Source organism: Pelophylax lessonae, assembly GCF_965119305.1.
Source record: "Pelophylax lessonae genome assembly, chromosome: 4".
In the NCBI taxonomy this organism is placed as follows: domain Eukaryota; kingdom Metazoa; phylum Chordata; class Amphibia; order Anura; family Ranidae; genus Pelophylax; species Pelophylax lessonae.
The window spans coordinates 199,232,650-199,251,404 of record NC_138771.1 but is presented as its reverse complement, the minus strand read 5'-3'; the positions used below and the strand labels follow the sequence as shown (position 1 = coordinate 199,251,404).

Below are 18,755 nucleotides of genomic sequence, written 5' to 3'. Positions count from 1 at the left end.
AGCACTACACACATTAGTAGACATGGCATATGATCAAAAGGCACATAAAAACAACTAGGAATATTCATTAATAAAGACTGAACATCCACCCACCCCGCCCTGCACAAACCTCAAACCGTGCGGGCCTGAGAGAACCCCATCCAACTAGTCAACCAATAAAGTTGACAAATCCCCAGGAGTAGGAAAAAATGAGGACCAGCACTGGAAGAAAAAATATAGGGGGGAGGACCACCACTGTGCTGTGGAGGGGACACCGCCCCACACAGCAACAGCAGAGTAGGCGGCTGGTATGTCCATACCTGGGGAGTCTTGGGAGCGAAAGTTCGCTGGGCAGCAAGGCAAACAAGGAGGACACAGCAAAAATAGAAGAAGGGAAAAAGGGCAGGAGTAAAAGCAACAACTTTGGGGGAAACAGGGAAGGGACGATACACAATAGGGGAAGGTTAATGCAGGCACTCCGATGGCCTGCAAGGATAGTTCACATCCTGCCGGTTCAGGGTAAATCCAGGGGTGTCAAGAGGGGTAATGTTGTACGCCCGGCAGTCCAGGAGTGTGGAGAAAGCCTCCCTACAGGAAGGCCTGGACAGCTACAGGTGATCACAGGCAGCAGGACAAGCACCCGGGAGGGTAAATCCAGGGAAAGAAGGGAATATTGGAGTGAAGGGCTAGAAGGCAGGATATATCAGGGAATACAGGACGGCGTCATGAAGATAAATCCAGGGTGGGAGGCACGAGGTGTGATCAAGCTCGAGCCTCAAGACGTCCCAGCCATGAGATAGCAGCTTCTGGGTCGTCGAAAAAGTGCACCCTATCTTCCCCCTCGACACGTAAGCGGGCTGGGTACAACATAGCATATTTTATATGTTGAATGTGGAGGCAGCGTTTAGCCTCAATATTTTGCGTTTCTTCTGGACCTCAGCAGAAAAGTCCGGAAAGATTGCCAGCCTACTATTTCCATAGGGGATGTTACCTTTTTATCTAGTGAGTCAAAGGATAGTGTCTCTGTCCCGAAAATTAAGTAGCTTTGCAATGAAAGTACAGGGGGGGGTGCCCCCCCTGAGGCGGTGGTCTGCCAGAGAGGCGATGTGCCGTTCCACCACAAAAGTGGGGGAGAAAGCTTCACGGCCATAAGTGTCAATCAGCAACTGTTCAAGGCGATGGATGGGACCCCTCCCCCCTATTAATCTGATATTGCATCTCCTAAGTCGGTTCTTTATATCATCTTGCTTTAGTTGCAATTGGGTCACTTGGAGCTGCAGGGCATCAGAAGTATGCTGAAGGGGGGCAGGGCATCCTCCACCCCACTAATCCGCTGTTCAGCCTCGGTCACCCTCTCCCTCAGTTTCTGGAGATCTTGGCGCACTAGAGAAATGTCTATCTTCACCTCCTCAATTTTAGTAGTGCGGGATGCCTAACACTGAGCTATGGCGTCCAGGACCTTCGCTGTCTCGGCTCCCGCCGAGCTTACCGCCGCTCCCGCCGCTGTGCCATCTTGGGCCTGGTCACTCTTATCCAGTCGGCGGAATTTATCCAATTTAGCGTTGGCATCTGCGGGTCTTTTTGGTGGCGACATGGTCTAGGGCGTCAGCGGGGTGTCCGGAGGCACTTGGGAGGCAATACAGGATATCGGGGTGCAGGATAACTGTAAGTTGGAGATTCGGCCGGCGGAGCTCACCTCAACAGCGTCCTACCTCATGCCGCTCCAGGCCACGCCCCCCCCCCCAAGTGTCTTTTTTGATAATATTTTGGACAGCTAGATCATTGGCCAAGTTGGACTGAAATCGCCAGACCTTGCTTAAATTTTGAGTGGTAAAGCCAGATAGTTTAGAGACTGGGGCATGATCCGAGATAGCTATTTCGTGTATAAGGGTATTCAGGGTGGCTTCTAGGAGTGTGGCGTTGGTCAGAATATAGTCTATTCTGGACAGTGTGTGGTGTGGAGGTGAGAAGTAGGTGTATTCTCTGCCGTCCAGGTGGGATAATATCCATGCATCAGTTAGGTGGAGTCCCTCTACAAAGTTAGATAGGAGAGAAGGAACTAGAAGGGAAGTGAGATTATAAAAAACTTTTTAGAGGGTGAGTTTGGGGCATAAAAATTACACACTGTTCATTGTCCATTCACTTGTCAAGGTTTTAACCGTAGCTATGAGAATACGGCCCTCTTCATCTGTTTTCAGGGAGATTAGCTCGCAAGGGAGATGTTTGTGGATGAGAAGAACACCCGCTTTGCCCTTGACAGCTGAGGAACCATATACTTGTCCCACTCAGAGCTTGCGCATACAGGCAAGTCAGATGCATCTCTTGTAATACGGCCACATCGGTTTTTAGTCACCTAAGGTGACGGAGAACTCCCATACGTTTTTGGGGTGAGCGAAGGCCTTTGACATTCCAAGAGACTATGTTCATCTAAAAACCGCAAGGGGGGGGTTTCTGTCAAACGGATATAAAGACATTAAATGGTAGATGAATGGTTGTAGGACGACTCAGTGTTATGAAATAATCTACAATGTCGAGGCTAACAAATGGTACTTGCAACATAGCGAGAAGAAACTAGAGGGGATAACGAACCCAACATGGGTTTGAGGGGAAAAAATAAAGGGTACATACCCAAGGAAGCCTGGACTTCACATTTTTCCACATGTGTAATTCACACACCAACGAACAGCATTACCGGCAATCGACAGCTCTCGTCCGCATCTGTGAGGAGCGTTGCCTTCGCGGCATAACCCAGGGAGGGAGGGTGTGGTTACAGATGACCCTGGAGTGTGGCCAGGCGGTGCCCCATGTCCATCTCACGGTAAGGTTGTGTGTTGCTGATATAGAGCACCTGAGGGTTGGAACATGGTAGAGAAAAAATTAACAGTGGGCAGTGATGGTAAATAACAGTGAGCAACCTGTGAGCACAAAGGGTTAGAATTTGATTATCACAAATTGCAAGAACAGTGTGTCATAAACCAATTAAAGCATCAATGTGATTTGTATCGGCCTGGGGGAATTAGATAGCCTGAGCTTCTTGGGTGGATCTTTTCTGGGGCTACGCTGGTCCCTCGGACCTGACACTCGCTGGGAGGTCGTTCCATCCGTGGTATCCATAGGGATATGGAGGTAAGATTGCAGGAAATGGCGGGCCTCTTCCGGATGAGAAAAGGGTTTTTGATCCCCTGAGGGATCTGTGAAACGAGGGGTGGCTGGATATGCTACAGTGTATTTCACCCCCTTTTGGTACAAAGCTTTACAAATTGGTTGGAAAGCTTTCCTGCGGCGCGAGACTTGTTGCGAGTAGTCCATGAAAAGCAATAGCTTATGGCCGTCGAGTTGAAGCGATTCTGAGTTTCGGAAGAACTTGTTATTTTAGTGTGTGTGTGTGTATTCACTTTAAATTTGCTGCGCTGAGTAGTCTTTCAAGGATGTGTTTTTACCTCTCTTTTGCAACTTGAACAATGTGTTGGTAGATATTATATTAATGATTAGAATATGGTTTAACAAATGAGTGTGTCACATAAATAGACTTGCTAAACAGTTGGATACCTGCACATGCCATCCATGCATAGCAGTAGTGTTTTTAATCTTTTAGGTGCAACTTAGAATTTGGTTATTTGGGGTACAGTGCATATTTTTTGATAGTTCTTCGTGACCGGTTTACAGGTGGCCAGGTTAGCTATGAGAACTATGTTCATATGATCTATTTTGTTGCAATATAACTAATTGATTATTGTATCATAATTTAAAATATTTTTAGAATATCCTAATATGTACACATAATTTTAGCTTTCACGTCTTTCTATTACAGCTGGCAATGTGGAAGTACTTATGTCTGGCAATGTAAGATGTTACAATATCATAATGGAAGCTATGAAGACATTTCCAAACAGTGAGAAAATCCAAGAAGTGTGCTGTTGTTTGTTCCAGAAACTTACATTTGGTGAGCATTGTGTTTTGTAAATAGAAATATTACAGCGTCAGTAAGCCTCGGTTCACACTAGGGCGACCTGTGAGGCGACCTGGTCGTCTCACAGGTCGCCGCAGGTCGCCTCCCATAGGGAAGCTGCGGACCCGTTCTAATAGGAGCGACACAAGTCGCTCCGACCTAGAAAAAGGGTCCGGAGCTTCTTTGGGGCGACCAGGAGGCGACCGCCATAGACTTCAATGTTATGAAGTCCGTGGCGGCCGCTCCGAGGTCGCGGCGCGCTGCTCGCACCGCGATCTCGGAGGTCGCCCCTGGTAGTGGTAGTGTGAACCGGCGCTAATTGGATTGGAATGTTGTGCTGTACATGCACATTGCTGCTGGGGGGATGGGGGTGTAGAAGTTCTTGCTTTATATTGATACTAAAATATTAAAGGGGTATATTCAGTTAAATAAAAGACAGCAAAAGGAGGGCGCCAGGTGAGTATGAGTATAAAAACAAATAGCACTTAAAACTTACATCAAAGTGTCTAGCAAGCAGGATACAGGGCTGGTGTAGATACCATCAGGACAAGCAGGGAGTACACAAGCCAACACACAAGCTGAGGAGGGGCGGGCCGCAACACATTTATGAGGCCACGCCTCCTAAAGAATCTGAAAGAGATGGGGCCTCAACAACATGTTGCCGTCCGCCCCCTCCCAGTCAGCGGCGTGTCAGAGCTTGAGACGCTGCCAGTGTTAGACTCCTTTGCGGTGGGTCCGAGCTTGGATATACAGCAGTCCTCCACTCTGCCTTTACCTCTTCTTGTCCTGATGGCATCCACATCAGCCCTGTATGCTGCTTGCTAGACACTGATGTAGGTTTATTTGGAATAAACTGCTATTTGTTGTTTCTCATACTCACCTGGCGCCCTCCCTTTGCTTTGTTTTGTCTGTCCCTGAGGGAATCCCTTCTCCCTGTAGAGGAGCTGGCGATGATTGTGTGTGCCCCCCTGCTTCTGGATCCATCCATCTGGGGATCCCATCCCTGATATACCTCTATTACTATGGACTGTATGAGTTAATTTATTTAACTTGTGTTTCATCTCATCTGCTGTCAGTGAGTGCTGACTCACACTCTATCTCTTGGTCTGTGCAACATTGGTTGTATATTTAGTTAAAGTTCTAAATCGTTGCATGTACCTAGTAAAGTAACTGCCCTCAGGCGATACACACAAATCCTCCTACATAAGCTTTTACCTGTTTATCTACAATGTTCTCTTCTCTACATCCATTCAAATTCCAAAATTTTATAAAGATTGTCTGAGCTGTCGAAAAACAAGGGGCATGGCGCTGAAATTACACACTGCAGATCTCAGTAAGGAGAGCTCTGAGAGCTGATTGGAGGGAAGCGAACCCCCCCCCCCCCCCTTTACACAGGAGCAGAGTGGAGTCAGTCCAGGCCGTGTGCAGGAAATCCATTCCCTGTCACCTTTTTTTCTCTTGGTGTCAGGAAAATTGTCAGAAGTAACTTATGCTGATAGCAGAGGAACAAGGCAGAAGACAGAAATAACACTGCTGAATTGAGACAAGTACACACTATAGAGGGATATGCTGTGTTCATATTTCATGTCTGATGTTTATAACCACTTTAAGGGTTCTTATTTATAAGTTTAGTATCTGATGGCAACCAGCCATAATTTATTGACACCAGGCAAGTATATGATGAATTATGACTATACACTATATCCTAACTGTACAGGACACAGGCCTGATATTCATAGATCTTGGTTTGTGGGCTGGAACCTTTAGGTAAGAGGACACTAGGAACGCTTTTGAAGACACGCCTTCAGGCATCCTCCTTATAACCCTATCCTACTGTGAATCCTTATTTTTTTTGCTAGTGTCAAAAGGTGATTGACCTCTTCTCCAGCAAAGTAAAACCACTCTTTGCTTTTTAACTAGTTTATTTTGTTTATTCTTGAATCAATGCTTCACTGTCTTCTACTACAACAATAGAAGCAGTGCATCCAGATTAGTGCAGGCTTGTAAAAGCTTGGGTGCTGGGCCCAGGATCCCACATTGTAGGGACAGCCAGTAACGCTGCTCCAGGCACTGAAACCTGCTTGGGTGCTCATCTCAGCATAGGTGTAGTTAGATGCAGTGTGCTATACAGGTTCAAGACCGTTCTCCATCCCCATGGAACCCTGAAGACCCTTCAAGAGTATTCCCACCATTAGGGGCGAAGACTGGAACTTATATAGGGACCAGCAACATGGTCAAGAAACACAAGGTCACCACAGTGGAATATGATAGACCCCTTGAAGGGAAAGCTCTTTTGACCTGATTTTTGAGCAGGTCTATGGTAGAAGTTGAGAGCAATATACAGTATGTAAGGTGGTGGGACCCTGTCTTATGCATGGTGGAGGAAATATGAAAGTATTCTCATCGACTGTGGGTATATAACAATACTTGGTGTATTACTCTTGTGGATAAGAAGTTATAGTGATGGGAAGAATTCACACAAAGACCTTTTTGTTTAATTGTTTATTTGAAATTTGATATTTATATTGGGATGCATATTGTTTATATACCACAAAAAAGTATTTGGACAATTTGTTTTTCACTAATCAGGTAAAAAATATTGGGTATGTGTGCCATCAATTTTTATTGTATTTAGTCCCTTTTTTGTAAAACCTGAAGCAAATCCCTTGCTCTCTTCTTTTACAGGACAATACTATTTAAGCCCTTCTGAACAGTATAAAAAATGTCCTTTAATATTAAAACATACACCTGAATAACAGTTATACAACATTGAAATATATTAAATTGCATCCATATACTGCTCTTGCAAAAATGTGATACATTATCTATTCCTATGCTTTTAAAGAAAGAGAGATTTTGTTTTTAAATATCCTGCCACTTATAAAAATAAATTCTTTTTGATTACCCAAATGATGAAATCTATATTAAGACCTTTCAGAGCTAAGGTTTCTAGGTGACGCATCTTTCTCTTCTTCTGATCCGGATATACAATAGGGTCGCCTCCCCATTTTTCTGAAACTTTCTGAATCACTGGATAATATCCAGTTTGTTGTCCAGAAATTTCTTTATCAAATCTTCAAATTGTTTTACTAAAATGTCCTGCCTAGTACAGTTCCGCTTGTATCTAATGAAATGTCTATTAGGGATACTCTGTATTCATGGGCGATAGTGACGACTTTCCGCAGGAACAAATCCGTTGCAGTCAGTCTCCTCATGGTGTACAGTTGGATCTCAAATTAGAAATATCATAAAAAAGTTAATTTATTTCAGTAGTTCAATTAAAAAATTGAAACTACTATATTTTATATAGATTAATTATACACAGAGTGATATATTTCAAGCATTTCTTTTGTTTTGTATAATTATGGCTTACAGCTAGTGAAAACCCAAAATTCATTCTCTCTGAAAACTAGAATATTATATAAGACCAATAAAAAAAAAAAGCATTTTTAATTAAAAAATGTTGGATTACTGAAAAGTATGTCCATATACAGTATAGTATGCACTCAATACTTGGTCAGGGCTTCTATTGCATGAATTACTGATTCAATGTGGTGTGGCATGGAGGTGATCAGCCTGTGACACTGCTGAGGTGTTATGGAGAGCCTCACCGCAAACGTGGTCTTGTCTTCTCAGCCCACAAGCGGCCCTTTTGTCCTGCGGGGTAGGAAAAAGAGGGGGAGGAGTATGTCTCTATGTCAAGAATAATGTAAGGGTGATGGAGAGGAGTGATATTATGGAAGGGATGAGAACGGAGTTAGAATCCGTGCGGGTAGAACTCCATAGGGAAGAAGTAAAGGGAAAAGTAATTGTGGGGGTTTGTTATAGACCACCAAGCCAAAGGGAGAAGATAGAGCTGGAATTTATATCCCTGTTGGGTACAGTGGCAAAGCTGGGATCAGTGATCATATTAGGGGACTTCAATTATCCCGACATTGACTGGGAAGAGGGGACTACTCACTCACAGAAGGCCCGTCTCTTCATGGAAACCGTACGGAACAATTACATGCCTCAGTTGGTGGATTCTCCTACTAGAGAAAATGCAGTGCTGGATCTATTAATCACTTATGACCCATACCTAATCTCAGAGGTAGGAGTCCGGGACAACCTGGGCTCTAGCGATCACAGGATGATCACATTTAGTGTAAAAAACTATAGCAAGGCAAGAGGGGAACATAAGAACCCTAAACTTCAGAAGGGCAAACTTTCCCAAATTGTGCTCAATGATGGAGAAAGTAAATTGGGACCAAACCCTAGGAACACTGACCACGGAGGAAAAATGGGAATGCTTTAGGAGCATATTAAACAAAAGAGCCCAAGCCACATTTGGCTGGCTAAACCGTAATGTTAAACTCATTAGGAAAAAAAATTGGCCTTCAAGAATTATAAATCGGAGTGCACATTATCGGCTTTCCAGCAATACAAGAAAGCAAATAAGAAATGTAAATACGAAATCAAAATGGCTAAAATCATCTTCGAGAGACAAATAGCGGAGGATAGTAAAAAGAACCCTAAGAAATTCTTTAAATATATCAACAGCAAAAAAACTAGGGCAGAGCATGTTGCACACATAATTAACGATGATGGGAGGATAGTTACAGAGAAACAGAAAGGTGGAGCCGCTCAGGTGTGTGTCTCAAACCTGGTGCAGGTCGGATCCGTCGTCCAGAGACATGAGAAGTTTGAAATGTAAGACCGCACTCTGGTATTTTGTTGAAATCAAAAAGTGTTTCCTTTATTCCTCAAAGTAAAAGCAGACAGACAGTGTACAAGCAGACGTGTTAGGTTGACGCGTTTCACGACATTCCTAGTCGCTTACTCATAACCACACTGTGTGGTTATGAGTAAGCGACTAAGAATGTCGTGAAACGCGTCAACCTAACACGTCTGCTTGTACACTGTCTGTCTGCTTTTACTTTGAGGAATAAAGGAAACCCTTTTTGATTTCAACAAAATACCAACCAGAGTGCGGTCTTACATTTCAAACTTCTCAGGATAGTTACAGAGGACACTGAAAAGGCAACCGTGTGTAATGCTTTCTTCCCCTCTGTCTTTACACAGGAAAATGAGGGGTACACTGACCATGACGGTATGGTTAGCAGTAATTCACTGGAATTGCCGCTATGGCTAACAGAGGGTGAAAATAGGGAAATGATAGATAAAATTAACGCAAATAAATCACCAGGCCCGCGGGCGTACATCCGAGAAAACTCAAAGAACTTGGTAAAACTATATCTAGACCACTGTTCCTGATCTTTGCTGACAGTATTATGACAGGAACTATACCAGGTGATTGAAGGAAGGCTAACGTGATACTGATATTCAAAAAAGGGCAGAGGCATAACCCGGAAAATTATAGGCCAGTTAGCTTGATGTCAGTAGTATGTAAACTTCTGGAGGGGATGATAAGGGACTATATCCAAGAGTTTGCTAAAGACAACAACATCAGCAGTAATCCGCACGGGATTAAAAAAGGGGCGTTCTTATCAAACCAATCTGTTAACATTCTACGAGGAAGTGAGCTAGATAGGGGGAAACCAGTGGATGTGGTGTACCTGGATTTTGCTAAGGCATTTGATACAGTTCCCCACAAGCGCTTAATTTATAAAATAAGGTCTGTATGCATCGACCACTAGGTTTGCTCTTGGATACGGAACTTGTTAAAAGGGCATGCCTAAAGCGTGGTAATGAATAACACATACTCAGACTGGTCTGGGGTGGTAAGTGGGGTCCCCCAAGGCTCAGTCCTGGGACCAACATTGTTCAATGTATTCATAAACAGCATTGAGAATGGGATCATTAGCTCAATCTCAGATTTTGCAGATGACACAAAATTTGGCAGGGCAATAACTTCACAACATGAGGCAGAAATCTTACAGAATGACCTGAACAAAATAACAGAGTGGGCAACTACATGGCAAATGAGGTTTAATGTGGAGAAGTTTAAGGTTTTGCACTTGGGGACTAAAAACGTAAAAGCACAATACACTTTAGGGGGGGGGAACCTTTGGGGGAATCAAAAATGGAGAAAGATCTGGGAGTCTTAGTAGAGGATAGACTTGGCAATAGCATGCAATGTCAAGCTGCAGCTGCCAAAGCCGGCAGGATATTAGCTTACATAAGGAAGGGGATGTATTCCAGAGATAAAACTTCAATCCTACTACTTTATAAAACTCTGGTCCGACCCCATCTGGAGTATTCTGTCCAGTTCTGGTCGCCAGTCCTCAGAAGGGATGTGTTGGAGCTGGAGAGAGTCCAGAGAAGGGCAACTAAACAGATTAGGGGATTGGAGGACCTTAATTATGAAGAGCGTTTACAATCGCTTGATTTATTCTCCCTGGAGAAGAGACACCTGAGAGGGGACATGATAGCAATTTACAAATACCTCCACGGTGATCTCAGCATAGAAAAAAAACTTTTACATCCTCCAACAGTCGCCGCCACCTCTAAGTCATCACTGTTGGGTATTGACTTCCCATCCGCAGGAATAGCTAGGCATATAGACTTAGTCCAAAGACAAAAGGCATTAGCATATACACACCCATGGGGGCTGTCCCATCTGGTCAATACCCCCCCTGCATCACCACTCCCAACTCAGTTTTAATCTGCCTAGCGTCAAGAATAGTCAGGCTTCCCTTGTGCTGGGGCTTCAGTCTCAGCCTTCCTAATCATTTATTTGATTTTCTTTGAAAATGTCAGTTTTTTCTCTTACTTTACTAGCTGTTTATTTTGTCAGCTTCTAGTGTTAGTTGACTCTTCGGAAGAAGATGGATCATGCGGTGCTGGGATTCGGACTGACTGCCCAGGTTCTTCAGAGCAAAAGGGTCAGATGGACCCCCAGCCCACCATCGAGCGTTCAGCTATGGTTCACCCTGGCATTACTAACGACCCATCCCTGTTCGCTACAGGGATGCAGCCGTGAGCCTCTGTCTGGGGTGGCAGTCTGTGTTGCTGTGTGTTCCCCATGTCTGTGCCTGTGTGACTCCCTGTGTGATCCCTGTGGGGATTGATTGGGCAGATACTGTGTGTGCCCGGGGGTCCCTGTCCCTGTGTCACTTAGGTGCATTGTTGGGGGTGCAGACGTTTCTGATTGTGCGGCGACCGCAGCGGCGAATTTTCGCGCGGTCCGCCATCTTTACTATGGGCTAACATGTGTAGCTCCTCTGGGGCGATCCTGCATGTTATTTTGGCGCCATTCGCCGCCATTTTGTGGGCGGTGGAACGATCGGTCCGGCCGCATGTCGGCGGCCATTTTGGCGTAGCCTCCAATGCATCCCTATGGGGCAGCCATTTTCCCAGGGTCTGGCATATGGTCCAGCCTACTCCAGCAGCGCTTCCTTTCCATCAGCAGCAGGACATCGGTAGCAACGCTCTGCAAGCTCTGCAGGTTATAACTCTCAATTTTCCTCTGTGCTATCGCTTCTGGCTCAGTTTCTTTTCTCCTTTGGGGGTCTTTTATCACTGTTGCAGTAGCGGTGGGCTGCGCACACCGCAGCGTTTCTTAAAGGGGACAGTACTTTGTATTGCACTGTAGTTTGTTCTGATAACTTGAGCAATGGATTCTCAGGAAAGCAAGTTTCCTCCAGCTTTAGTGGGGGGCCCCAGTTCTCCTGTGGCTCCGCTGCGACCCGATCTGGCTGCTGTGGTGGCGACTTTGATGGCAAATATGGAAATGCTGATGTCTGAACGGGCTGCGAGAACGAGGCCCAGGTTGTCTCTTCTAATTCAGATGGGGATATGGCTGCTGCTGCGAGTGTGCCCTTTTCAGGGTCCCGCTCATCCTTGGACCCCCCAGGGTCTGAGGGGGAGGCTAAGATGGAGGGAGTTGATACCTCCTCCCCGGGGTCGCCTGAAGAACGGGCGACCATGGATGAGTTGATTGTGTCTGTAAAGGACACCTTACATTTAGAGGATGAGCCCAATCCTCCGGGCCTTGTGTCCTCGTTTGGGACGCACAGGACCCGTTTTCGCGTCCGTTCTGGTGGCTCAGGCGGTGTCTGATTGGACTAAGATGCTTAGGAGCAATCTCGTGTCTGATGGTGTTCCGCCTGCCCGGCTGGAAATGGTGGATCAGATCCACCAAGGAGTCATGTATTTGTGTGATGCAGCCTTGAATGAGGCCCCCTTAGTGGCTTGCCTCTCTAGTGTCGCGGTGCTTAACCGGCGACTGATATGGCTGAAGAGCTGGTCGGCTGACCAGTCCTTGCCGAAAACAGTTGCTGATTTTCCATATGCTGGTTCTCGCCTTTTTGGCGAGGCGTTGGATGCCCTGGTGAAAGGCGTCACGGGGTGCAAGAGCACCTTGCTGCCCCAGAACCCGAAGAACAAGTCTTTTCGAGGGACAGCCCGTCCTCATCACTCAGGACCTGTATGCGGGGCCTGGGGTTGATGGTATCGGCCTTCGAGGCGATACCCTTTGCTCAGTTTCACACGCGGGCTCTCTAAGCGGAGATCCTGGCCAAGTGGAATGGACTGCCTCAGTCCCTGGATCTGTGTCTCTCCTTGAGTCGTCAGACCAAATTGGCTCTTCTGTGGTGGCTCCAGTCCCCGTCGGTTGCGGAAGGCAAGTCCTTCCGTCCGTTGGTGTGGACGGTGATTACCGCGGATGCCAGCCTGTTTGGCTGGGGTGGAGTTCTGGGCAACCTGTCTGCCCAGGGCACTTTGTTTGGGGGAAGAATCCTCCCTCCCGATAAATGTGCTGGAACTGCGAGTGATGCAACTCTGTCTCTTCCAGTGGTCGGACCGTCTCCGGGGGCCTACCTGTCCGAGTACAGACGGACAATGCGACCGCGGTGGCTTACATCAACCACCAAGGGGGCACCCGGAGTGCTCGGGCGGCCCGGGAGGTGACCGACATTCTGTCTTGGGCCGAGACTCATGTCCCGGCGATCTCAGCAGTTCACATTCCGGGTGTGGAAAATTTGCAGGCCGACTATCTGAGCCGCCAGAGCTTGGACCAGGGGGAATGGTCCCTACACCCGGAGGTCTTTCGGATGCTGTGTGCGAGGTGGGGATCCCCGGACATGGATCTGTTCGCATCCCGGCTAAATCAAAAGGTGGAAAGGTTCGTGGCAAGAACGCGCGATCCGTTTGGCGGACGCCTCGGATGCGTTGGTAGCCCCTTGGCATCAGTATCGTCTGATGTATGCCTTTCCTCCGATTCAGTTACTATCCCGGTTCCTCCGCAGATTGGTCTCGGAACTGCACCCGGTGACTCTGGTGGCTCCGGACTGGCCACACCGGTCCTGGTGCGCCGACGTTGTTCACCTGGCAGTGGCACCTTCGTGGCGTCTGCCTCTGCGGGAAGATCTCCTGTCTCATGGTCCGATCTTCCATCCTGCTTTACAGTCGCTGGCTTTAACGGCCTGGCTGTTGAGACCCAGGTCCTGAGGGACAAGGGTCTCTCCCCTGAGGTTATCCCTACTTTAATCAAGGCTAGGAAATCCTCCTCTGGTAAGATCTATTACCGTACCTGGAAAGCTTATTTCGCCTGGTGTGAATCCAGGGGGTTCTCCCCTCGTTCTTACTCTGTGTCGAGAGTGTTAGCTTTCCTCCAGTCTGGAGTGGATCAGCGTCTGGCGCTGGCCACGATAAAGGGCCAGGTGTCTGCACTGGCTGTCCTTTTCCAATGCCCTGTGGCGTCTCATTCCTTGATTCGCACCTTCATTCAAGGTGTTCGAAATTTGGCTCCTCCCAGGAAGGAGCCTTTACCTCCATGGGACTTGAACTTGGTTCTGTCCGTATAACAGCGTGCTCCCTTTGAAAACGTCAGGGAGATATCGTTGCCTCTGCTGTCAAAAAAGGTTGCTCTTCTAGTGGCGATCACTTCGGTTCGCAGAGTGTCGGAGCTGGCGGCTTTGTCTTGCCGCTGCCCTTATTTGATAATTCACAAGGATAAGGTGGTTTTGCGACCACCCCCTTCCTTCCTTCCCGAGGTGATCACTGAGTTCCACCTCAATGAGGACATTTGTACGAAGCCGAAACATCCGAAGGAGATTGCCTTGCATTCCTTGGATGTTGTCAGGGCGATCAGGGTTACCTGTCGTCTACGGAATCCTTTCGGAAGAAGGATTCCCTATTTGTCCTTCCTGAGGGACCTCGGAAGGGCATGGCTGGGTCAGCAGCAACTATTGCCAAATGGATCAGAGCCCTTCCCTGTTAAAGCGCACTCTACCAGGTCTTTGAGTGCGTCCTGGGCCTATTGGCATCGGGCCTCAGTGACCCAGGTGTGCAAAGCTGCGACTTGGTCGTCGGCGCACACTTTTTCCAAATTCTACAAAGTAGATGTTCCGGCATCAGCAGTGCCATGATGGATCCTTGAATTTTTTCTGGGTCCCTGGCTGTTGGCATTTGCTTTCCTGGGCTGTTGCTCCTGTTGAGCATTGTTTTTTTCTGTTGCCCAGTTGGTTCTCTTACAGTGCATGTAAGATTCCTTTCTCTGATGTGGGTACTGCGTTGCCTTTTCTACGGTTGCGTCTCCCACCCCTCATGTCTATACTGCTTTGGGACATCCCAACAGTGATGACTTAGAGGTGGCGGCGACTGTCGGAGGACCTAAGAGAAAACTGAATTTTTGTAAAATCTTACCTGTAAAATTCCTTTCTCTGAGTCCTCTGACAGTCGCCGCCCCCGCCCCTCTTTTGGGGTTCTTATTACCTACTGCTATGCTACCAAACTGAGTTGGGAGTGGTGATGCAGGGGGGTATTGACCAGATGGGACAGCCCCCATGGGTGTGTATATGCTAATGCCTTTTGTCTTTGGACTAAGTCTATATGCCTAGCTATTCCTGCGGATGGGAAGTCAATACCCAACAGTGATGACTTGGAGGTGGCGGCGACTGTCGGAGGACTCAGAGAAAGGAATTTTACAGGTAAGATTTTACAAAAATTCCGTTATTCAGTCGCAAGGATTCCATGAGGACATGAGGCCATACAATGCGATTATAGGAGAAGCATTTAAACCTCAGGCAACGCAGGGTGTTCTTTACTGTTAGGGCTATAAGACTCTGGAATTCTCTGTCATATAAGGTAGTTACTGCGGGAGTATGGTTACTTTCAAAAGACTCTTGGACGTACATCTCAAGGATCAGAACATTCAGGGGTATGTGAAATGATTACGGCCACACACACCTACACAGGTTGAACTGGATGGACTATAGTCTTTATTCAACCTCAACTACTATGTAACTATGTAAGGGTTCAAAACCCTCCCGTGCCTACCAAGACCCTGGGTTGGTAAGTCAAAAGCTGGTTCCTCTGGCCCTGCAGACAAGTCCTCCTCTACCTGAAGGGATGCCCTCACCCGTATATGGGGTGGGGGGACGTCTTTGCTTCTTTCCGAACCCGTGGACCTCTTTCGTTAAAGACAAATAGGTCCATGAGTTGATCCGGTCTGGTTACAAGATTGAGTTTTGGTCCTTGCCCCTGGCAAGGTTCTTTCCTTCCAACCTGCACTTGTCCCTGGATCAGCTGCAGGGCCTTCTCGGGGCGGCACAAGATTTGCTCTCACAAGGGGTCATTGTACCAGTTCCAAAGTTGGAATATTTTCAAGGGTTTTACTCAAACATTTTTACTGTCCCCAGAAAGGAGGGCAAGGTCTGTCCAATCTTGGACCTCAAGGCCCTGAACCACTTTGTGTGGGTTCAGAAATTCAGGATGGAGGCTATTCGCACCTGAGTGCATGGGTATTTTCTAGCTTCTATCTATACCAAGGATGCTTACCTTCATATCCTAATGTATGTCAGGCATCAGCGCTTTCTTCCCTTCGCTGTGAGCGTGGAGCATTCTCAATTTGTGGCATTACCTTTTGGTCTCGCCTCAGCTCCTCGGGTGTTCACAAAAGTGTTTGCCCCGGTGCTTGTCTTGCTCAGATAGATGGGGGGTTGCGGTACTGGGGTACCTGGACGATCTCCTTCTGCGTGCAGAGACTCAATCCGTCTTACAGGACGATTTGGACATCACTGTGCGAACCTTACAAGAGTTCGGCAGAACGCTGAGTTTTCAGAAATCGGCTCTGACTCATCCAACAGATTGGATTACTTGGGTCTGACTTTGAATTCAGCTTTGGCTCTAGTGTTTCTTCCAGAGGTGAAACTGCAAAAAATGCAGCATGCGATTCGGCTCTTGTTGTCCAACTGCCGGTCATCTCTCAGGACTTGTATGCAAAGCTGGGGTTGATGGTCTCCACCTTCGAGGTGGTTCCGTTTTCTCAGTTTCACTCCAGACCTCTGCAAAGGGAGATTCTAGCCAAATGGGACAAGAATCCTCGGTCCCTGGACAATCTGATCCTGTTGAACCGGAGTACGCGGAGCGCCTTGCTGTGGTGGCTTTGCTTCCCGGTGCTTTGACAGGGAAAGTCTTTTCTTCTCCCTGTACTGGACGGTGATCTCCACGGACGCCAGCTTGTCCGGGTCGGGAGGATGGCCCAGGGTGTTTGAACTCCCATTTCTGGAAATTCGGGCCTTCAGGCTTTGCCTTTCCCAGTGGACAGATCGTCTAAAGGGGGGACCAGTAAGGATTCAATCGGACAATGCCACAGCTGTGGCATATGTCAATCATCAAGGCGGGCAAAAAGAGTGCCCTTGCGGCCAAAGAAGTGGCTGGTATTCTAAGGTGGGTAGAACGATATGTTCTAGCCCTCTTTGCTGTGCACATTCCAGGTGTGGTACATTGGCAGGCAGACTATTTCAGTCGGCAGCCCCGGAGTCCGGGCGAATGGTCTCTTCACCCGGAGGTGTTTTAACAACTGTTTCTCTGGTGGGGGACTCCCGATGTTGACCTACTTGGACCTGCTCAACCGGAAGGTTCAGAGGTTTGTGGCTCATGATTCTTTGGCGGATGCCGCAGACGCTCTGGTGGCCCCTTCGGGACAGTTTTTTCTAATATATGCCTTTTCAACGTTACAGCTTCTGCCGAGACTTCTGCGCAGAATCGAGGAAGAAGATTGCAGTCATGCTGGTGGCCCCAGACTGGCCTCGTTGGTCCTGGTAAGACTGATCGCCAATGCTCCTTGGCGGCTCCCTCTCAGAGAAGATCTTTTGTCTCAAGGACCGATCTTCCATCCTGCTTTACAGTCGCTTGCTTTAATGGCCTGGCTATTGAAAGCCAGGTACTGAAGGATAGAGGGTTGTTGGATTCAGTGATTCCTACTCTAAGAGATGGGAAATCTACTTCCAGGAAGATTTATCATCGCATTTGGAAGGCGTGCATTACTTGGTGTGAGTTGCGGATGGTTTTCCCCCTGTTCCTTTTCGGTATCACGTCTGCTGGAGTTTCTACAAAGTGGTGTAGATAAGCGATTTCAGTCTTGGCAATTTTTTTCCAGTGCCCGTTAGCCATAAATTCTTTGGTGCACACCTTCATGCAGGGGGTTCACCATTTGGCTCCTCCAGTAAGGTACCCGGTGCCTCTGTGGGATCTTAATCTGGTGCTGTCAGTTCTTCAAAAACCACCATTTGAAAATAATTGTGAGATTCCTCTACTGACTCTATCACAGAAGGTGGCCTTCTTGGTGGCTATTACTTCTGCACGTAGGTTTTCAGAACTGGCTGCATTGTCCTGTTGGTCACCTTACCTGATGGCTCACAGGGACAAGGTGGTTCTCCGTCCCTGTCAGTCGTTCCTTCCGAAGGTCGTCTCAGGCTTCCATTTGAATGAGGACATTGTGTTGCCTTCGCTGTGTCCTAAGCCAAAACATTCAAAAGAGATTGCCTTACATTCCCTGGATGTGGTTCGAGCCATTAGGGTACACCTGGCGGCGACTGAGTCTATTTGCAAATCAGATTCCTTATTTGTCCTTACGGATGGTTCTCGTAAGGGGCAGGCCGCATCTGCTGCGACCATTTCCAGATGGATCAGGCAGACGGTGGTGCAGGCCTATTCCATTAAGGGTCAGGTTCCTCCTTTCCCTGTTAGGGCACATTCTATGAGGGCCGTTAGTGCCTCCTGGGCCTTCCTTCATCAGGCGTCAGCGGTCCAGGTTTGCAAGGCGGTCACCTGGTCGTTTGTACATACATTCACCAAGTTTTACATGGTGGATGTCCTGGCATCTGCAGATGCTGCTTTTGGCCGCAAAAACTTGAAGGCTGCTGTAGCAGAGGCTACGGCCTCTTGCGGGTGTGTTTTTTTTTTTTCTCCTGGTAGGTGAGCCCCAGTTGTTCCTGGTTGGGCTCTTTGGTTACTTGGTTGGCTATGTTTTGCCCTTTTTGAGATTTCGGTTCTTTTTTGCTATGTTTCCCACCCCTCATGATGACACTGCTTTGGGAGTCCCAACTGTCAATTAAGATATGAAGCTGTGTCCGTCAATGAACGAAAGAGAAAACTGGATTTTTGTCTTACCGTAAAATCCTTTTCTCAGCACCCACCCCTCTGTGGAGTTAGGTTATGTATTCCTCTGACACTGCTTGTTACTAAACTGAGTTCCTATAGCAGGAACCACCTGGGACTCCCTAGGGGCATAGTCAAGCTTTAACTCTTTTTTGCCTAGTGTCCTGCTCCTATGAAGAGCAGCATAACCCAATTGTCAATGAAGATATGAAGCTGTGTCTGTCAATGAACACCAGAGAAAATAATTTTACGGTAAGACAAAAATCCAGCTTTTACCTGCTCTGTAGATGTATGTATATATGTGTGCGTGTATATGTATGTGTGTGTGTGTGTGTGTGTGTGTGTATATATGTATGTATGTGTATATATATATATATATATATATATATATATATATATATATATATATATATATATATATAATATATGTATGTGTGTGGAAGATTAGCTCGGTGGCGGGTATGGATGACCCCTTGAGGGGGTTTGTTACACAGGGAGATTG

The 18,755-nt window shown here is 47.1% G+C and overlaps 1 protein-coding gene across 4 annotated transcripts in view; it reads left to right on the top strand.

Annotated features, from left to right (window-relative positions):
• LRRK2 (leucine rich repeat kinase 2) overlaps positions 1–18,755 on the top strand; it is an 816,940-nt gene that overhangs the window by 117,498 nt on the left and 680,687 nt on the right. For all 4 annotated transcript variants that reach the window (XM_082254234.1, XM_082254231.1, XM_082254232.1 and 1 more), the window contains one exon: positions 3,791–3,922. In XM_082254234.1, coding sequence (XP_082110360.1) covers positions 3,791–3,922 — 132 coding nt within the window. The remainder of the gene's footprint in view (positions 1–3,790; positions 3,923–18,755) is intronic.